This window comes from Anolis sagrei, chromosome 1, assembly GCF_037176765.1.
Source record: "Anolis sagrei isolate rAnoSag1 chromosome 1, rAnoSag1.mat, whole genome shotgun sequence".
NCBI classification, from domain to species: domain Eukaryota; kingdom Metazoa; phylum Chordata; class Lepidosauria; order Squamata; family Dactyloidae; genus Anolis; species Anolis sagrei.
The window spans coordinates 130,601,631-130,624,596 of record NC_090021.1 but is presented as its reverse complement, the minus strand read 5'-3'; the positions used below and the strand labels follow the sequence as shown (position 1 = coordinate 130,624,596).

The 22,966-nt window shown below is 39.3% G+C and overlaps 1 protein-coding gene and 1 pseudogene across 1 annotated transcript in view; both read left to right on the top strand.

Annotated features, from left to right (window-relative positions):
* TAF1B (TATA-box binding protein associated factor, RNA polymerase I subunit B) overlaps positions 1-22,966 on the top strand; it is a 50,566-nt gene that overhangs the window by 9,225 nt on the left and 18,375 nt on the right. The window contains exons 7-8 of the mRNA XM_060787617.2: positions 3,414-3,567; positions 6,789-6,888. Of these exons, the coding sequence (XP_060643600.2) occupies positions 3,414-3,567; positions 6,789-6,888 (254 nt within the window). The remainder of the gene's footprint in view (positions 1-3,413; positions 3,568-6,788; positions 6,889-22,966) is intronic.
* On the top strand, positions 17,287-17,404 carry LOC132762227 (U2 spliceosomal RNA; annotated as a pseudogene).

Sequence of the window (22,966 nt, the reverse complement as noted above, 5' to 3'; positions counted from 1 at the left end):
TAACCAAATGGTGTTCAATGAGGTACATATGTAGGAGCTGTTCTGTATTTCTGATACAAGTCCTCCCAGTCTCTCACACAGTGTGATCTCCTTTGTCTCTGCTGTATACTTTGAAACTGGGTTTGCTCAGTCTATACCATAGGTTGTACAATACATTTCCTAATATGTTCTTATGGGGGTACATATTAATGGGAGATCAATTTAATCTACTCTTTGAACTTCAGAACTGCAATTTTTCACCATATTATTTATGACTAATGAATGGTTGCTTCATAACCATCTCTTGTAATTTTTTTCATGTCAGGAGCAACTTGAGAAACTGCAAGTTGCCTCTGGTGTGAGATAATTGGCCATCTGTAAGAACATCGCCAAGGGCACGCCTGGATACTTTACCATCCGATGGTAGACTTCTCTCATGTCTCCACATGAGAACTTGGAGCTAACAGACAGGAGCTCACCCCACTCCCCAGATTTGAACCACCAACCTTTTGGTCAATAGTCCTGCCGGCACAAGGGTTTAACCCATTGCGCCACCGGGGACTCCTGATCTCTTGTTATAGTTACTCCTTATGAAATTTTGGAGCTTTTCAGATATTTATTCTCTGAGCTACCAAGTTGAAACCTTCCACCTGGTGCAGTATGTAGACAATGTTTGGGAAGCCTATTAAATTTATAAGTTGTTATGACATGTCCTAAATTGTACGTTACGTTACGTTTTGTGCTGACTGCCTATAATGCCCTGCATAATCTAGTTCAAATAAAATGCAAAGCTGCTGTGTTAACATGATGGCTACAAATAGAATATGGGGATTATTGTGATTCATGGTGAATCTGGAGTTAGCAATAGTTTCTGTCTTCATAATCTTGAAACATAAAAAAAGCAAAACTGATGACTGAAAGGATTAACAGAGCTCCACGCATCTTACTCAATGACTCACATACGTGCAGTGTCATTCAAAACATCTCTTGTCTTTTCTTACAAACATTTAAGAGGACTGCTCTATTAGAGGGTGTTTTCTTTGCAATTATTCTTGGTCACGTCATCTACAGGCAGCAGAGGCAGAGTGGTAATAAATATGTTATTAACAGTTGTAATAATCGAAGCTTGTTTAGTATTATGTCAAATATGAATAGTGCATAATTAATAATAGATTTGAAGAAAGCATGCAAAAAATTCTACTGGGACTTTGTAGTGGGACTTTTAGCCTACCTCCATATCGTTTTTAGGTGAGCAGTGGCTACAGTCTTTAATGTCAATGATTTTTTAAAAAAACATATTTTTTGAAATCATTGACATTAAGGACTTGTAAGCATCAAAACCAAAAGCGGTATAGCATAGTGGCTAGAGCAGTTTTTCATAACCTTTTTATTTTGGGGGAAAGACACGGGATCCTGCATGATCCTGGAAGCTAACCAGAGACAGCCCTGGTTAGTACTTGGGTGGGAGGCAACCAACAAATACCACGTTCTGTAGCAGTGGTTCCTAACCTTTTTTTACTAGGGACCACTTTGACCAGGCATTACTCTCCAACATCAGTACCAAAAGGGTTACAAATCAATTTTGGTCAAATTTAGATTCAGTTTGGCTATTTGGGATGCTGATTAATGAAATTGCATTGGATAGACCACATCAGTTCTGGTTTCTGATGCAGAACATATGTCATCCAATAGTTGCCATTTGCTCGCGCACAGAAAAACATATTTAATAATAATAATAATAAATAAATAAATAAATAAACTTTATTTATATACCTCTCCATCTCCCCGAGGGGACTCAGAGCGGTTCCCAAGTAACATCACAAAACATACAAAGTAAAAAACAAACAAACACATAACCATAAGATTAACAAAACAAAATATAAGCATAAAAATTGTCGCCATAACACAAATATTAAAAGTAATCCTGCCTGTTCAAGGCAATTAAAAAAATTTAAAAGGCCGGGCCAAGATTTGTGCAAGCCCAAAAATTCTAGGGGGTCCGGGAATTAAGTGCAATGCTATGGCAAGCAATAATAATATTAGGTATGGGTTAGGGTTAGGGTTAAGCCTTGCCACTATAAGAGGGTTTCACGAGACCAGTCGCTTTCGTTGCAACAGTGTAGTAATGGTGAGTAATGGTGAGGCTGCAGGCCATATTTTCGTTTTTGTGGACCACTGGTGGTCCACGGACCACAGTTTGGGAAGCACTGTTCTATAGGCTATGTTTCAGATGAAGGAACTGGCAAAATTACCTCTTGGCATTTCTTGCCTAAGAAAACCCCATTAAATTTGTGGGATTGCCTCTCAATCTAGAAACTATTATTATCAGCTAGTAACTGTTTCATAGGGCTTTTGCAAAAATAAAATGAGAACGTAGGTAGTAACATGTCTACTTCCTTGTGCTCTTTGGAGATAGGAGAGTATACAATTATAATAAACAGTTCTAAATCAATTAACAGTCCCAAAAATGGTTTGTCCCTATTCTTTGACACATTGCCATCACATTTGCAAGCTTATTTTGCAACCAAAAAGGTAGGTACTGAAGAATGTGGTAGGGTTGAGCATGTATAACGTGATGAGAGTGATAGATTCTCTTGAATTGTATGGAAATCTCCCCACATGGTTTTTTTGCATCATCAGATCTGAGGAGTCATAGCTGCTGATTGACAGTACTTCTTTTTGTGCTGTTGCGTCAGAAGATAGACGCAATTATTACTCTCTTCTTGTGGCCCAGTGTTTGTATTTCATTGATTAAACCTTTCCTGTATCATTTGTATATGTATCTTTTAATGCAAAGGAGATCACTTAATAGGTATATATATATACACACACACAAATGATACAGGAAAGATTTAATCAATGGAATTATATATTCAATCATTTATTAATTCTTCCTGGGTGGTCCATTTTTTAAAAAAAGATAAATAATTTTTCCTTCACTACAAGCTTAACTTGTAGAGAGGTGCTGTACTTAATAGTTGGTTTTAATTTTTAAAGATTACATCAATTCCCTTGCATCCTCCTGGCTATGCTGAGGAATGAAATCCTTTGTAGAGATGTAATCTGATGATTTGCTTACACACACCTTTCTGAGCCAGCTCTAATTTGTGGTTTCAGGATCTTTCTTTACCCATTCATTCTCTGTTTCCCATCTATGGAGCAAGGCAGAATGACTCTGTTGGTTTGAATTTAGATTAGTTAATAACATTTGAAATCCAAGACCCCAGTTCCAAACACTAAAGTTTTCAATGCATAAGATTTAAAGAGAATTCAGCCCCTCTCCTTGGCATGACTTTCCTCAACTGTTTGTCTCTCTTCTCTGCTTCGCCACACTATTATCATGGTAACTGAACTGCTGCTTAGAATATAACAACTACTTCAAAGCAGGAATAGAGCAAAAGAACGTTTATATGCTTCTTCAATGCTTTCCACAGGAACATCAGTCTGGTCTGGATCTGTGGATGGTACCTTATATTTAGGAAGAAGGAAAAAGGGGGATATGAGAATGTCCATGCCAATGACTCTGGCTTTTTGCTCTTTAGCATTGCTCTGGCTGAGAGAATCAATAACATTATCAGATCTCTTAAGGTAAGCTTAATATTAACGAAATACCTTAGTGTTTGAACTTACATTATGATTTGCATTTAATCATTGGAATATGTTGTCAAAGACTTGCCACATTTTTATATGAGTTGTGAATAAGTAGAAGTTTGGTTCCCAATTTTTTTTTGACCAGGGACCACTTTGACCAGGGACCACTCTCCAACCTTAGTACCAAAAGGGTTACGAATCGGTTTTTGGTCAACTTTAGATTTGGTGTGGTTATTTGGAGTGCAGATTTAGAAAATGGCATTGGATAAACCACATCAGCTCTAGTTTCTGATACAAAACATATGCCATCCAGTAGTCGCCATCTTCTCACCCCAGAAACCATATTTAACACTCCAGAGCTGATGTGGTCTATCCAATGCAATTTTTTGAATCAGCATCCCAAATAACCCCAGAAACAGGCCTAAAAATGAAGACACCAAAGTGCCACCGCTTCCAGGGATCACATGGAACGGCTCCACTCGGGGAGGGAGGGAGGAGAAACAGCAGTCAGGAGGCTTGTTGTCGTGCCTTTCGTGGGTAGTTAGCCTCTCCCCTTCTGATGTCCCTGTTACCTCGGCACTATAAGAGGCTTTCAGGAGACCAGTCGTTTCTGTTACAACACTGTAGTAACGGTGAGACTGTGGACCATATTTTAGTTTTTTGGGACCACTGGTGGTCCACAGACCCCAGACTGGGAACCACTGACCTACGGTGAGGCCTCTGTATCTTCTGGGGTTTGGTCCCATGATACCACCCACCCCATGGATACCAAGATCTGTGGATGCTCAAGACCTATTATTTATAATTTTGTAGTAAAAGGGCATTGAATAGTGAACGACTCAAACAAATGCTTCAGAGAAATTGAGGGAGGCTACAGCAGGCTATGTCTACACATCAGCATAGTGCTTGATGTACAGTAAAATTAAGTTTTGCTTTTTTGTTTTCCCTCTACCATATTTCACCGCATATTTCACTTGCCCCCTCTTTTGCAAAAAAAAGGGGGGTGCGGCTATTCTGCAGTGGTGACTATTATGTGGTTAAAAAAAACTCTTTGAGGGACTATTATGTGGTTTAAAAAGCCCCTTTTGTGCCCCCTTTGGCTCTTTGAGGGCGCAACCACATGGGCAATTTAAACCTCACCAGCCCACATAGCTGTGCCCCCAGAGTAGCTTGAAGAGGAGAGGCAGGTAGACTCACCTGCCTACCTGTCTTTCTCCTCTGAGCTACAGAGGGTTGTCTTCCTACAAGGCCACCCACTGTAATTTGGAAAGGAGAGATGGGTGCACACACAGGAACCTTCCCGACTGCCTCTCCTCTTTGTAGCTATGAGACCCGTTTCTATTGACAGCCAAGACAAGCCCCATAGCTATGGGGGAAGTGGCGTGTCAACATGTGAATCCTCACCTGCCTTTGTGTCTTCCCCCTTTGCATAATAGTTACACCTGTGAACTAGGGTTGCGACTATTCTGTGAGGAATATGCGTTTTACTGGTTTTGTCACCCTGAAAATGAGGCTGCAACTATTATGCAATGCCGACTATTATGCGATGAAATACAGTAATTTGTTGGTAAAATCGGTGGATACATAACCCATGAATACAAATAATTGATTTAATTTATAATATTAATACATCATACCTTAAAACCTAACTGCTCACAGACAATACTTATATAGACTAGCTTGAAAGAAAACTTTCACTGTGTGAGTTTGTGGGGTGTAATCTGTGCTATAGGGTATAAAATACTTCATGTGCTGTGAAGTCTTTGTACTTGCAGAATGGTGTGTCTAACAATGACCATTCAGAGCCAAAAACATGAGATGAAATAAAATGTAATAAAAATCACATAAAATACAACCAAGTAATACATATTTTTCTCATTGTGAGGTATTTCCTGTCCCTGATGAATTCTAGTATCTTCTTTCATCTTCTTTCATGAAGGGGATTTTGATTTTCTATGAATGGAGTCATTCTATTCACAACCAGACCGTGTCAGTTCTGCTTACTTGTATTATGGGATACTTTTTTGTCTCATCATTGCCTAGGATAAAAAGGTATCTCAGTATCAAAAGAATTACACCCTTCCTTTTCATGGGGGTTAAGGGTGCAGTTCCCTCCATGAAAGTGGGAAAATGACTAACACCTCTCGTGGGGTGAGGAGGGAATGAGGGGGGCACTCCTGGGGTCACCAAGGAGGGGAGGAGGAGCCTGTTCCACATGGTAATTGAAGAATCTTGAAGTGGTTACACTTAAAAAGGTACCTGTTCCAACATATACACATTCAGCTTAAGAACAAACTTACAAAATCTCTCTCTTTTCCATAACCTGGGGGACTGCCTGTCATCAAGACCTCAAATATGAAACCCATACAAGTGGAAGGCAGACTTGTTGATTTGTTTGGTCAGTCTTTTTGTACATATTTGTAGAAGAAAAAGATACCTGACTGAAATTCTGGGACATTGCTTTTTATTTTGCATCGTAAAATACTGGCACTGGAGATCTACTTCTGTGTGGCCGATTCTGAAGCAAAACATAACTGTGATTAAATGAGCCCTTTACCAGATGTGTCTTTCCACTTAACCTCTTCTAGCTGTGGGAGATGATAGGGCCCCATGCACTAGGCAAACGGAGGATTTTTGATGTAGGAAGGTAAACAGAGCTCATGAAGTCACCTTAATTTCTAGCACCAGAACATTTAAGATGGGAGCATGAAACTGACCAAAACAACAAAATTATATTGGCCATCTTCAGTCATCTCCAAACATCTAATAGAACATCTAAAAGGAGCCCCTGGTGGTGCAATGAATTAAACCTTTGTGCCAGCAGAACTGCTGACTGAAAGTCCAGCGGTTTAAATCCGGGGAGGGGGGTAAGTTCCCATCTGTCAGCTCCAACTTCTCATGCAGGGGGCATGAGAGAAGCCTCCTACACGATGGTAAAACGCCTGGGCGTCCCTTGGGCAGCATCCTTGCAGATGGCCAATTCACTCACACCAGAAGCGACTTGCAGTTTCTCAAGTGGCTCCTGACATAAAAAACCCCTAATAGAATAAAAGTTTTTACGTGACTGTGAAAGGAAACCTAGGCAGAATACATACTGAAATCCTGGAGGAAGGCTGTCCTTCAGTTATACAGATCATTGTGTTAAGTGTTTGAAGCCTGAGATCCAACTTAGACCCAAATAATTTGGATCTTTCTTCCTTCCTTCCTTTCTACCTTAGGTTTGTAATGGATGGTTACATTCCTTACCTGAATACTTATAAAGATTTCCCAGAAGAGATGAAGGTATACGGGGCTGACCTCAAGATCTTTAATGTGACGGTAAGTTTTAGTCATTTATCTAATATAAACATGTTTAGACAGTATATTCAAATGTTTAGCTGTGATTGATTAAAATAAATATCCTTTGCAGATTTTACTGGTCATTATTTCTCTGCTTACTACTTACTTTAAGAAATTCTGTTCAATGCAGTAATTTGTAAATGTTTGCCAAAAGACAGAGGATGAGGACATTTGACTCTGGTTTTGGGATTCTCTCGAATAAATTATCTTACTGATTTTTTTTCATTTTGAATACCAATGTGAAAGAAAGTGAGGTATGTCCAACATCACCTCCAAAGACAGACAGAACCAGAATATTTGGAAGAAGATATTTTCGTTGTAGAAAATCGAGGCCCCAATAGCACCAGCATAGCCTTATGATTTTTATGTTTTAACTGTATTTTTAATTTGTAAGCTATTCTCAATTCCAGTTTTGAGAGAAAAGTAAGTCATAAATAATGGCATAAATAGTCATACTACCCTACACAGTGATACCTTGACTTAGGAGTTTAATTCATTCCATGACTGAACTCTTGACTCATAATGCTCTTATCCAAAGCAGATTTGTACATTGAAATGCTATTAATCGGTTGCCCTCCCCTTTTGTTACATGTTTTTAAATAAGAAAAAGTACTTTATAAATAACAAATAATGTATAAATGCACATGCACACGGAACAATTGGGGGTGGGTGGGAAAGATCAACTTTAAAATGGTAGAAGCACAAAGTTGTGGCAGGGAAGCACATTTCAAGCAACAAAATGTGTGTTAGCCAGTGTAACAGAAAGGCAAAACCTACACATTCACATGGAGCAATAAAAAAGATCAACTCTAAAATGGTAGTAGCATAAAGTTGTGGCAAGGAAGCCCAAAGTGAAGAGGCAAAAGCATCATTCTCTCCATACTGTACTCATTCCAGCCTCCCTCTCTCTCTTGCTGTCTCTCTTCATGAAGCCAAACACACCAGGAATAAAAACCACATAAAATCAACTAACCCAAAATTCCTGAAAGCAAACAAGAGCAAAGCAGACAGCAATCTTCCAAAGCGGACAAGAGTATGAACACAGAGGCATGGATACTGCTCTCTTGAAACCCTAAAGCAGTGGCTCTCAGCCTGTGGATCCCCAGATGTTTTGGCCTTCCATTCCCCGAAATCCTAACATCTGATGAACTGGCTGGGGTTTCTGGGAGTTGTAGGTCAAAACACCTGGGGACCCACAGGTTGAGAACCACTGCCCGAAAGCCTTGTACTCTGGCGCTCCCTCCGGTGCTAGCTTTTAACTCAAAATTCTCCTCTTATGTCAAAGTGGAACCTGGGCTGAGAAATAGCTCTTAACTCAAAATACTCTTAGGTTGGGACACTCTTGAGTAGAATCATGTATGTGTTTAGAAATTTTAGTCTTTTTAAAAATATGTATTACAAAAAGATTTTTGCATGTAAGCCGTCCTGAGTCCCTTCGGGGAGAAGGAGGCGGGGTAGAAACATAAAGTTCTTCTTCTTCTTCTTATCAAATAAGTACCTTTTTAAAATGCCATATTTTAAAAGTGTGGCACAAATTATTCCACAAGTGATATATACAGACAGAAGGTAACAATACAATGTTCACTGTAAACAATTTTAGTTTTGAAAACTTCACCAATCTGCTGGATAGCTCTTAAAATAAAAACATTAATCACTTCCACCTTCTTGGCGTGGTTTCTACAGTCAAGAGTCATATGTGTTTTAGTAACTCTGCTCTATCTTGCAATGCTCGTGCACAGAGCTGAGCACATGACCAAATGGCATATTGGTGATGACATTGTTCTTGTTTCTATTCAAGTTTCTCTTTGGGGAAAAAACCAGAGTAACAATTATTACCTCTGTGCATGCAATAATAAATTAGTAACTAGGCATTCTGTATAGATGGGTGGGGTGATGTTGAAGTTGCTCCAGGTTTAGTTACATTTACAGTGTGTTCATATAATTAAGTTCATGTACCCCTTGCAAGAATTGCACTCCTACCTTTATTTCACCACTCCCCAATATTGCTCAGAAATTAATGGGTGACATTAAGTTTTCTAAAGACACGTCTACTGAATGCATCTGTTCATATAGCAAAGTCCCCTAAATACTTATAAGAGAAATTTTAGTCAAAAAATCAACCCCAAAACCTGGGTCGACTTATCCACGGTTCAGTGTGACTACTGTACTTATAAAACTCTTTTTAAAAAGCAATCATCTTCTTCTCTGAGTAGAATTGCAAAAGGCAAGGGCTCAGCCTTAGTCATCCTGGGAGAAGCAAAAATAAGCACTTAGCCTCCCCTACTCTCTCTTTTGCAGGGCTGCTTCTGGTAAATGGCATTGGCAACCAAAGTGCAGCATTGGTACTTTTCCCTCTCTGCATAATGATACTCAACTAGTTCACGGGTTATATCAAAAATCCACAATTTTGGACCCCAGCCTGCCTTCGACTTATACATGAGGTCAGACTTACACATGAATATATACAGTAACTGATTTGTATGATCTTACCAGATCCACAAATCTGTTGCCCCTTACAGGGATACTACCAACAAGACCTGCAGTATCGTTTCCATTATCTCCTGACTCCTTGAAGATATTAATCCCACCTCTGAACATGTTTTAGAACCACTGTTGCTGTTACAGCCAGCGTTGCAAAAATATGGTATGCTGAAAGAGGCAGTGGCACCATGGGAGGAGCTAGAGCCTCTGATTCAATGTCTTTTGGTAAAAATCAAGGCAAGCAGTGTGTAATGGGGAATTAGCACCTTCGTAACCCTAATTATCCTTTTTTTGTTGCAAGTCACTTTTGGAACACTTTTGTGCATAAGTTATACAGAACTTTACATATTTTTATGTTGGGAAGATGGTTTAAGAAATCAACAACTAGGTTCAAATTGGAAAATTCAGTAGAAGCTTCGGGATAACTACCTACTGTCCATTAGCATTTTACAACATCAGTACCCCTTATCCAGAATTATAAAATGCAAAATATTCTGAAACACATCAGAAGATTGAGATAGTGACTCCTTTGCCTTCTGGTGGTTCAGTGCACACAAATGTAGTTTTGGGTACAATATTATTATTATTATTATTATTATTATTATTAATAATAATAATAATAATAATAATAATCTTATTCATTAGATACAGTAAACAAGATCATTATCCTGGCTTTTGTATTAAATCACATGTCAGAGACTTTCCAAGTATCTAGGACTGTGTGATGTATTTGCGAATAATATGTGCAGATCTGAGCAGAGTGGCCTTTTGCAGCTTACAGGTGGTAATTTTGTCAGCGCTGATTGTTTTTCAGTCCAGGCCAAGTTCTTTACTGACTTGTGCCACGGTCTTTGCAGTTCAATCTTTAAATCTTCGTGTCATGTAAGCTTTTCCATTATTGTTGTTGTTCTTGTTCTTGCTGTTGTTGTGCTTATTCTTATTGTTAGGTATAAAATAATCTTCAGGCTACACTTATGAATCATAAATAAATTTTGTGTGAAAACTTGGATCTCAGCTCCAAGTTTGAACACAGAATTCATTTATGTAAATTAACTTACTTACTTACTTACTTAGGCGATCCCTCGTTTTCCAAGGATGATTGTCTTCCAGTGTTCTTGTGGGTCCGTATGTGGCTGTGGAGCCCTATTCTTGTTCTGCATCTTCTTCCACAGTGAGGGCATTGGTTTCCAGGTGAAGGAGGTATACATATGTATATTTATGTAAATATACATATGTATACATAAACACTAATATGCCAAATCTGAAAAAAAATCCAGAATCCAAAGCACTTCTTCTCCCAAACATTTCGGATAATGAAAACTCAATTTGTATATTATTATATTATAAACGTTGGAGACCATATTCTAATCAATCCTAACTTTTAGTGGATCTAATTTAGCTTCTGTTTATTGTGTTGTTATTAGAATAAGCAGTATTTAAACCTATTTCCACTTTTTTAAATATGGAGAGTACCTCATTCAGTTTTCCCTACCCTGTGCCCTCCAGCTGTGAGACTGAAAATAGCCTGAAAATATTATGTTAAAAATAAACTTAAAAAAGAGTATTCATGCATCTTATTTATTTATTTATTTATTTACTCTGCTTCTATACCGCTGTTCTCAGCCCGAAGGCGACTCACAGCTGTTCACAAAACACAGAACACAGCATAATTCAACACCAATATAAAACAGTTAACAACCTAATCTAATATACAATTAATACACAATTACTACGATAACCATTCACTGGTGTCTCGTCACTAAAAGCATGATCCAGATTCGTCATCCATTGTTCCATTCCTATGTCATTACCAGTCTTTGCACTAATTATTCGAACGCCTGCACAAATAACCAGGTCTTTACTTTTTTGCGAAAGACCATTGGAGATGGTGCTAATCTAATATCTGTGGGAAGGGTGTTCCACAGCCGGGGAGCCACCACCGAGAAGGCCCTGTCTCTCGTCCCCGCCAGCCGTTCTTGTGAAGCTGGCGGGATTGAGAGCAGGGCCTCCCCGGAAGATCTCAAAGTTCTGGTGGGTTCATAGGCTGAGATGCGGTTGGAAAGGTAGCTTGGGCCGGAACCGTTTAGGGCTTTAAAGGTCAACACCAGCACTTTGAATTGAGCCTGGTAGCAAGTCGGCAGCCAGTGGAGTTGGTGCAACAGGGGGGTTGTATGCTCCCTGCGTCCCGCTCCTATTAGTATCATGGCTGCCGAGCGTTGGACTAGTTGAAGCTTCCGAGCTGTCTTCAAAGGCAACCCCACGTAGAGAGCGTTGCAGTAATCTAGGCGGGATGTAACCAGAGCGTTGACTACCGTGGCCAAATCAGACTTCCCAAGGTACGGGCGCAGCTGGCGCACAAGTTTTAACTGTGCAGATGCTCCCCTGGTCACCTCCGAAACCTGGGGTTCCAGGCTCAGCGATGAGTCCAGGATCACACCCAAGCTGTGAACCTGCGTCTTCAGGGGGAGTGCGACCCCATCCAACACAGGCTGTAACCTGTATTATTTGCCATGTACATACAGCATGTATGGAAAATAATCTCATTCCTATTTGCATCCTATGCTGTTTTAACTGCAAGGTGGAAGCTGTACAGTAAAAGATTAAAAACATTTGATATCACTTCCGTAAATGTTTTTGTGTTGTGGTTGTTTGGAAATAGAGAAGTTGGGACAGCTTGATAATTAGAGGTAATTTCTTCAGAGTGCCTCACCCTCTCATTTCTGATTATAAACCCTTCCTTGGTGGCCAACTCACTGAAGAAGAGAAAAATCTTCTCACTAGATACTTTGGGAAGCATCATATAACTCCCTTACATTAGATTGTTTTTTTTAATCCCCCAGATTTTGTTTAAAAATCTACAAGTGTATGTGCAGTTTAGGTATTCTACAGCACTGTAACCAACACTGTTGTAAAGTTTCCCCAAATTTCATATTTTTCTCTATGAGTGGGAAGTTTTCACTATAAATAAGAACAACAAAATAGCTGGAAAATGTGCCAGCAGTTCTATTCTCTTTTACCAGACGAAAAGTGGGGACCAAAGTGTCCTATTCCTTTTACTATGAATCATGAAGATGTGAAGTGGGTGTGCTGTGCTCTCGTTCTCAATGGGCTTCTTTCATTTCAGACAAATTGAAATGTATGTATTCAAATGAAACATTGGAATTTATTGTGATTGGGATGTGCTTTCTGTATTACGGAGGTACATTTTAATACATCAGAACACTGTTTCTGAAACTGGATCCTAATCCCAAATGGGGTCTTCTTAGCTCATTGTTGAGGTCTCCAAAATTTGGTTTCTGAACCCCACCTAGACATTTACATGAATCTTTTAAGAAGAATGTGGTGTTTATAATGGACTGTGAAGAACATGCTTCAGCTGTACTTCATGTAAAGGAAAATCAGCCTGTTTAGCAAATCTTATCATCAGTAATTTTTTTAAATTTTTATTCCTGTTTTATATACCTCAAGAACAAGTAAGTAAGGTACCTGGGGTCAATAACAACAACATTTATTACGGTCCATAGACCCATCAGTAAACAAACAGTCATTTGAAATTCTCCCATCTCAGGAGGAGTTCATTGTCCAAGATACATCTACATAGTTTCAAGTAATACCCCTGTCAAAGGGTTAGTTACTTCCTCAGTTTTGTTGCCACTGCGAAGAATTTTGCCACTTTGAGAGTCATCCTGGACACTTGTTCTCTAAAAGCTAACTAACAATCCTCTGTGAGGGATGGCTGGTTATGCAGCAAAGGATTGAATGTAAAAGTTGGCTATGTTGCACTGAGTAATAGCGGCATTGCAATAAAATGTGTTCTACTGTTTCTATTTCATTCCCTCCACAGGGACATAGTCTTTGAGAGTAGGGAACTCCAGACAGTCTGCCTCTTAGCAGCTCTGAGGGAAATACGTTTAATCTCGTCTTTGTAAAGAGTCTGTGATATTTAATCACTGCAAAGCTTTTTATACCTGGGGTCAAAAAAACTCTTGGGCAGAAGGGGGTCATGAGTGGACCATGCATTGGAGCAACTGTTTTCCTCTGTATAATGAACTGTGTTAAGGTTCATTTTAATATCCATGCTGGTTTTAAATTTGAATTTGAATAATGTTAAGAAATGAATAGTAGCAAAATGCACTAGATTCATATGTGGACATGCCAAGGTGGATATGTAGTATACTGTACCATTATGCATTCCCATCTTGACTGTGGTCCCTGACTCTCCTGCTTGTATTTCTCACCACGGATCCACATTTCCTGAGTGGATTCAAGTTCAGAGGCCTGCCTTTATTTCAAACAGGGTCTTGACTTATGGAGCGTTTTGGTCAGTAGCCCCGGATGTCTTCTCAGGTTGACCCCACAATATTCTTCATACAACAACCCGGCTATTCTTCTGTTCTGAAGTGAGTGCAACCAGGATGGTCTCATGTTGCTTATGAGAGATCGCAAGTTGTCAGCTGGCATAAGAAGTGGACTTGTGTAGGCACTGCACCACAGTTACAGATTCAGTCTTACTGAACTGCAGAACACAAAACACCTTCTGATGCGGAGTTGCCATCTTGCAAATGGTTGAGGCTAGGGGCTGTTTGTGCCCTGGGAGAGGTATCATTCGAAACTCTGTGCCCCACCCTTTCAAGAGGTAGGAGTTTCATTCATGGGCAATCTGTGGTTGCAAAGATATGATGATTTCAAATTGGCTTCATCTTTTTGAAACACCATCTCGCTCTTCATAGCTGGGCTGCTACTTTGCGGTTCACTCATCAGCTTGGCCTCCTCCATATTCCGTGGTCTGATTCAGCTCAGGCCCTATTTTGTGCTCTAGAGATATGAGAGAGATCCACCCACATGCAAAAAGGTTTCTCTCCATCTCCCAATTCCAGCAGTATAACAATTGGTTTTGTGAAAATTGATTATTTGTGCTGTGATTAACTTTCAGTTTATAATGAAGTCATGTTTCGCATCAAATATTATTTTATAGTTGGGCAGAAACTTGTGCAGATTCTATATATCTAGGTATATCCAAGCAATAAATTGTAGATTCAGTATATTATCATGTTTTGTCGTCTTACTAATACGCTGTTTCTTATTTCCATTTGTTCCAATTTCTAATAAAACTAAAAAGATGCATGAGGGTTGGTTTTTTTACCAGTCTTATTTAGCTGTTGTATAAAACTTAGAAGACAAAGAGCTTCAGTTCTTGTTCTGTCCCTTTGCTGCTTCAGATATCAACTTCTTGCCTGTCTGGTTAGTATTTGGGAGCTTGAACCCCTTTTGTTCGCTTACATTTAAAAAAATATCTACCAGGAATAATCAAATTAGCAGAAGAACCATAGCATTTTATTTTTTCTTTCTTTGGAAAGAGCTTCAGAAATGACAATAAGCAAGGGTGAGGCTCTTTAAAAAGAGCTGAGGAGGAAGTTCATTTCTGACATTTATTGTAATCAGCTCTATCACAGGAGTTTACTGTTGCGTAACAGAAACTCTGGCTTGTCCTTACCTGTTGAAGCATTGCTTAACAGAGGAGCAAAATGGGTTTACTGAAATGTTGGTTGAATTCAAACTAAATTTATCTTTTGAAAAATATTGTGTGGGAATTAATGAGTGAGATAAAATGCTAAGTAGTGTGTCACAGTTGTGATTGTTTCTGCTTTGTACTCTTTGCTACTTTGATAATGCCATTTGTCCAGAACTCTCTCATAGAATATGCAGTGGCTGATCTGGAATATAATTCATGTTAAAATATTTGTCCTTGGTAGAACTGAACTCAAATGTTGTTCTGTGGGTAATTTAGAACTAGCTTTTTCCATGGCTATTGCTTACAGGGTAGATTTTGTATGTGGGAAATTGCATATGTGTGTTTAGAGAGCAAGAAAGAAGTTCACACTTGGAGTGTGTGAATTGAACTTGAATGCCCTTTGGTGTCTTCCGGCTCTTATTATTCATGAGACATGCTAATCAATGTGTATCATCTATTCCAAATAAAAAGAGAGAGGATGAAGTGTGGCGAGGCAGAGCCTTAGTTACTGAAGTCCTATTGTGTAGCATCATTGAGCTGATGCCTCAGAACCAACTTTCATATTTCTTTTACTTCTGTCAAATTTCAGCCTCTGTGGCTGATGCTTTGTTACTTCAAGGATTTTCAGTTTTGTTGATATTGATCATGTTTTAGGAATTTTTGTTAATATCTTGTTGTCTGTTAAATTATTTACAAATTGTTTATTCCTTGGAAGAAGTTAGGATACTAAGAAGTCCTCTGAGTTAAAGGTGTAGGCGTTTCACCCACATATTTGTTCTTTTCTGCCATTTGTTATCCTTTAGTAATCCAAGGCACACCCTCTCTTGTTACATCACTGAAAATGTGCTCTTCACAGGTATTAGGATTAGAAGTTACGTGTCCACCCTTTGTATCACTACTCTGTATTTCTCAAACACGCTTTCCTTCCTCTGTATTCTTTGCTGTTTTAAAGAAACACTCCCATTTTATTAAACCTTTTCACTATTGAGCTGACCATAGTACAATGTCTTCATAAGCTGGCAAGACACTAATTAAAATGACTTAAAATATGGTATTTCCAATGCACAAATGGCCAGTTTCTCACACAGTGGTTTCCCTTTCCTGTTTTCATTTCTGCAGCCTGTTTTTTTTACCATATATACTCATTTATATGCCAACTTTATGCCAATGACAGGTTTTGAGAGCAAAAATGTAGTTTTAATTATTAATAATAGTAATTATTATTAATAATAAACATTAATATTAATTATTATTATTAATAATACATATTAATAATAGTAATTATTATTATTTATAACACGTCCTTTCTCTCCAATGGGACTCAGGGCGGCTTACAAAGACAAAAACAAAATAGAAATAAACAACAGTAAAAAAAACCCATTAAAACAAGCAATTAAAAATTCACAAATAACAGAATAATCATTAAAACCAGTAATAAGTTCTATAAATAGCATAGTGAATTCATATATTCAACATGAGAAATGAACAGTAAAAAGTGGCTGTGCAATGAGTTAGGGCAATATGTTCTCAGTCAGCCTCATCAGGCAGAATAGAAGCATAAAAAACTCGTAGATAAATCGAGGATTGTCTTGGGCTTAGTCCATCCTGGAAAAGCATAAAAGAAGGTCTGGACCACCTAGTCCAAGCATCCTCAGACTGCAGCCCTCCAGCTGTTTTGGCTTCCCTAACCAGCTTGTTCAGTGGTCAGGAACTCGGAACTGGAGGCACAAACAGCTGGATGGCCGCAGTATGAGGAGGCCAGCTCTAGCCTCACCTTTGAGGGGGGCACCAAAGGACTGCCACCATGGCACCATTTTTCCAGCTAGGGCTGCTAGGCATTCAGAAAGGCCAGAAACAAAGCAGATTCTCCCAGGAGCTCCCACCTTTTGCCACTCTGTTCAGAAAGGAAAATGTTTCCTTTTTTAAAGAAGAATTAAAGTACAATACTTATATTGACCTGTGGATAAGTTGACCCAGGATTTTTTCGTGGATTTTTAGACTAACTTTTCTAAACCTATACATGAGTATGTCGCTCGAATACTTCTGAGCTTTTGGAACAGATTTTTAGGGTATGCAATGGAGTGAGGAGAGGCTGCTAGTAATGTCAGGATGCATCTGTGTGCTAATAGATAAATAGACTTGCTTATTGATTAGTCCTCTGACTATATCAATGATAAAAGACTAATATACAAAGACACAAGAAACACTCCTGTAACAATTAGCTAAAAAAAATTTAAGCACTTAAAACTTGATTAAATAATAAATTTGCTAAAATTGGATTAGATTAAATTACAGAATGATTTTAAATAAGTTCATTGCCATGACAAGAGACCCTGTTTTGTGAGAGAAAGAGTTTTCTTAGTTGGGCAGGTTTTATAATAAATTTGGCTTCTCGGTCTTTTGGCTAAGATCAAGTGTAGTATCTGTTTTTATCAGTGTGCTAGTAGTTTACTAGTAGTATCTGTTCCATTGGCATGTGGACAGCACTGGATGCAACCCTTTGGAACAGTAGTGGTTTTATTGTTTCTCTCGTGGAAGGAAAGGTGTCCAATATTACTTAGCATGTGATCATTGTTGCTGTTGTTGTTGTTGTTGTTCATTCGTTCAGTCGTTTCTGACTCTTCGTGACCTCATGGACCGGTCCACGCCAGAGCTCCCTGTCGGCCGTCACCACCCCCAGCTCCTTCAAGGTCAGTGTAGTCACTTCAAGGATGCCATCCATCCATCTTGCCCTTAGTCGGCCCCTCTTCCTTTTTCCTTCCGTTTTCTCCAGCATAATCTTCTTCTCTAAGCTTTCCTGTCTTCTCATGATGTGGCCAAACAACTTCATCTTGGCTCTACTATCCTTCCCTCCAGTGAGCAGTCAGGCTTTATTTCCTGGAGTATGGACTGGTTGGACCTTCTGGCAGTCCAAGGCACTCTCAGAACTTTCCTCCAGCACCACAGCTCAAAAGCATCTATCTTCCTTTGCTCAGCCTTCCCTAAGGTCCAGCTCTCACATCCGTAGGTGACTATGGGGAATACCATTGCTTTAACTATGCGGATCTTCGTTGCCAGTGTGATGTCTCTACTCTTCACTATATTATCGAGATTGATCATTGCTCTCCTCCCAAGAAGTAAGCGTCTCCTGTTTTCCTGGCTACAGTCTGCATCTGTAGTGATTTTTGCACCTAGAAATACAAAGTCTGTCATGGCCACGTTTTCTCCCTCTATTTCCCAGTTGTCAATCATTCTTGTTGCCATAATCTTGGTTTTAGTGATGTTTAGCTGCAACCCAGCTTTTGCGCTTTCTTCTTTCACCTTGATTAGAAGGCTCCTCAGCTCCTCCTCACTTTCAGCCATCAAAGTAGTATCATCTACATATCTAAGGTTGTTAATGTTTTTTCCAGCAATTTTCACCCCAGCCTTGCATTCATCAACCCTTGTTGCTGTTATGTACCTTCAAGTCATTTCTAACTTATGAAGACCCTAGGGAAAACCCATGATGGGTTTTTCTTGGCAACATTTTTTCAGAGTGGTTTCCAGGTAGGCTGAAAAGATGTGACTTGCCCAAGATCATTCAGTGGCTTTCCATGCAGAGTGGAGGTTTGATCCCTGGTCCTCAGAGTTGCAGTTCAATAGTAATAATAGTAATAATAATAATAATAATAATAATACTTTATTTATACCTTGCCACCATCTCCTCAAGGGGACTCGGGGTGGCTTACATGAGGCCATGTCCAGCAATACAGTAAAGCAATGTAACACAAGAACACAATAGAAAATAGGAAGATAAAATAACATAAGATATAAAAACAAATATAAAATAAACAACACAACAATATGAAGTCAGAATATTAAAACACAAGATAATCACAGTAGGCAGGGCCAATTGCGATGATTAAAATTTTAAAACACTGGGTGAGAGGGCAATGTAGTGTATCAGGACAGGGATCTGGGGGATAAGGTAGGGTTTAATTGCACAAACCAGAAAATAAAGTGCTTCTGAGGGCATTTTATGCAGAGTTAGGGATTATTGCACATTCAATCATTGAAGACATACTGGAACAGCCAACTTTTCAAGCTGCTCCTAAAGACTGTCAGGGTGGGGGCTTGCCTAATATCTCTGGGGAACGAATTCCAGAGCTGAGGGGACACTACAGAGAAGGCCCTCTCCCTCGTCCCCACAAGTCGCGCTTGCGATGGGAGGCGGGAGCGAGAGAAGGGCCTCTCCGGAAGATCGAAGGGATCGTGTGGTTTCGTAAACGGAAATGCGGTCGCGCAGATAGGCGGGTCCCAAACTGGTTAGGGCTTTGTAGGTAAGAACCTGCACCTTGAATTGGGACCGGAAAATAAATGGCAGCCAATGTCAGTTACAGTATTTGTGTTTGGCTTATTGTTGTTACCTGTTTTGGTGAAAATTCTGCAAAGAAAATAGAACTGCAAAATATATAATATTGATGGTATTTCTAGTATACTTTTTGTGAACATTTTAGTAGGAATATATAAAACAAGATAGTTTTAAAAAATGAAAACAAGTCTTGTAAAACCAATAACGAATACTCTTTAATGAAATTCTGCTGAAAGTGTGTGATACTTCTGTTTTGCTTTTTCTAGACGATTGTAGGTGGAATTATAGGATTATTGTTGCTGGGGTGTGCACCCACATTTATTGTCTGTCATTGGGTGGACAACCATGTTTTGAAGCACTTTAAAAATCTGTTTTTGTCAAACCTGTTTGACCAGTGAGTTGTAGGACAAGAAAAAATGAATACATACCAAAGGTAGCAATGACTGTAGTTTTTTCCAGAAAGTTGAAGGTGTCTGTATATCCAGAGTTGTAACCCAATGCTCAAACCACTTCGCTATGTTGGCTTCTATGAACATAGATAAGTAATGAGAATTAATTTTTTGAAAACCCAACTTACTCATTATTTTATCAATTTAGAGAGGACTTTTAATACATAAATGAGAGGTTCAAAACATAGACAGTCATCAACATTATTCTGTGCTTACTCCAGTGGAAAGTTGGTATATGGATCCTATAAATCACTTTACATTTGATCACACTTACTGGGATATAAATACAGATAGCATTGTAATCTTGAAGGCTATCAGAATTGCCTGTAATGTTTCGAAGAAAATCTTGGAAATCAAGAAACCATCAACAAATAATCGTAGTATGTCTAGCCTCATAAGGAAACTGTATACCTTTTGGAAAGGGCCTGTGTATGCTGTCAGTCACGTTTGATTTTGCGTAGGTTGCAAGCTACTTCATTATCACCAGATTAACATGCTGGGCAAAAATGGGATGTACACTAGTAGGCCAAAACACCATACCAACAAGAGAATCATTAAGAAAGGAATTTTAATCCAATTTGTATTTTACAAGTGTCAGTCTATGTCATATTGAGCAACAATGTCACTCGCTTCAGATACCAGTTTGGGTGTTCATTCTGCGTGTGGCATAGTCAGTTCTCTTACGTAATTGGCAGTTCACCGATATCATTGTGTCACACATTTCCATTTATTTGGCATATATTGTATTGTGCTCTATAAATGCATTTAAAGATGTTTTTGTTCTAAATTAAACCTGTTAGTAATGAGTTCACCTGCTTTTTCCACATGTTAGGAGTGTGTGTGTGTGTTAGGGTGCTTTTCAATAAACTAGGATGCTGAAATTTGGGACATTTGTAGAATATGCTTGGATGGAAAAACCTTGAAATGGGATGTTTCTCCATTTAAACCTTTGGCACAAAAAGTGCATTCCATAATACAGTATTTCTTCTGTTCTAAGGTGCCATCGATTTTAAGATGTATACTAATTTTAGTATCACTAACAGCATGCATTCATAAGGAGCCCCTGGTGGCACAGTGGGTTAAACCTCTGAGCTGCAGAACTTGCTGACCGAAAGGTCGGCTGTTTGAATCTTGGGAGTGGGGTGAGCTCCCTCTGTTAGCCCCAGCTTCTTCCAAGCTAGCAGTTTGAAAACATGCAAATGTGATTAGATCAATAGGTAATGCTTTGGCAGGAAGGCAACAGTGCTCCATGCAGTCATACTGGCCACATGACCTTGGAGGTGTCTATGGACAACACTGGCTCTTTGGTTTAGAAATGGAGATGAGCAACACCCCCCCAGAGTCGGACACGACTAGACTTAATGTCAAGAGGAAACCCTTACCTTTACTATATTCATATTCTAACATGCATCTTGTCTTTAGAGATGTTTATATGGGGAGGGATACATCTTAAAATCGATGAAATAGAGCAGTTAAGTGGTTTTTTAACCTATTTGCTGAAATTTACCTTGATTATTTGTTAAGTTGGATGTACTGTATATATTTGTGTATAGGTTGACCTCATGTATATCAAGAATGAGTTTTGGGGCCAAAAATAATGGATGTTGATGTGACTTGTGGGCAAGTGGAGGGGAAAGTACCAGCACTGTCTCAGGAAACAGTGTTGCCCTTCTCCACCATTTTCCTGTCCAGTTAATACAAATGTAGCCCATGTTTTCTAGGTAAAGGTTTTCCCCTGACATTAAGTCTAGTCGTGTCCCACTCTGAGGGGGTGGTGCTCATCTCCATTTCTAAACTGAAGAGCCAGCATTGTCTATAGACACCTCCACAGTCATGTGGTCAGCATGACTGCATGGAGTGCCGTTACCTTCCCACCGGAGCAATACCTGTTGATCTATTCATATTTGCATTTTTTCGAACTGCTAGGTTGGCAGAAGCTGGGGTTAACAGCAGGAGCTCATGCCGCTCCCCAGATTCGAAGCTGCTACCTTTCGGTCAGCAGGTTCAGCAGCTCAGCGGTTTAACCCACTGTGCCACCAGGGGCTCCTTATGTTTCCTAGAAAAGTCCAAAAATGAGACAATTGTGCCTCTTAACAGATAAAAGGGAAGGTGACGTCTATCTTTTTTAAAAAGGCAGTAGTTGATATTTCAACATCAGGAAGTTCTAGTGCTGCTTCACATACCTGACATAAACACACAAAGCCTCATAGTCCAAACATGACTTGAAAATCAGAAGGCCATCTTTCCTTCTGTTCTGGAGCATTTGCTGGGAGAAAGGACAGCAGAGGTTTCAACAATCTTGCCTAAACACGTTAAAGGAAATAGGGTCACTCTTTCCACTCTTTTCTGTAAGGCTGCCATAAACGCAGGTGTTACAGACACACAGTTCTATAAAGAGAAGTGATTTCAGAGCTAGTTCCCTATCTGAGCAATGTACAATGGAACTTGTGCTCTTCACCTACACCAGTATTGAGTTTTATTCTTTTTTTTCTACTTCATATATATGCTGAAGCATGGAAAATAGAGTCACCTGTCATTTAGGGAATGTCCTCAAAGGGCTTGAAATAATGAAAATATTGGCATTCAAAAACATGCTTTGCTGTAACTAATTTCTTTGGCACAATCTGTCCAGTGGTTTTAAAGTAAGTCTCTATCATTTTTCTTAAGTCTCCTTCATTTTTCATGCTGAGTTTTTTCACTCGGGAGGTATGGTAGCCTTCCCTCTCTTTCCTACAGGAAATAATAATAATAATAATAATAATAATAATAATAATAATATCAACGTATTGTCGAAGGCTTTCATGGCCGGAATCACTGGGTTTGTTGTAGGTTTTTTCGGGCTAAATGGCCATGTTCTAGAGGCATTCTCTCCTGACGTTTCGCCTGCATCTATGGCAAGCATCCTCAGAGGTAGTGAGGTCTGTTGGAACTAGGAAAAAGGGTTGGAATGACCAGGGTGGGACAAAGGACTCTTGTTTGCTGGAGCTAGGTGTGAATGTTTCAACTGATCACCTTGATTAGCATTTGATGGCCTGGCCGTTGTTTGGTGTGGCTTGTTAGTGCCTGGAGCAATTGTCTGTTGAGAGGTGATTAGATGTCCCAGATTATTTCCTCTCTGTTGTTTTGCTGTTGTAATTTTAGAGTTTTTTAATACTGGTAGCCAGATTTTGTTCATTTTCATGGTTTCCTCCTTTCTGTTGAAGTTGTCCACATGCTTGTGGATTTCAATGGCTTCTCTGTGTAGTCTGACATGGTGGTTGTTAGAGTGGTCCAGCATTTCTGTGT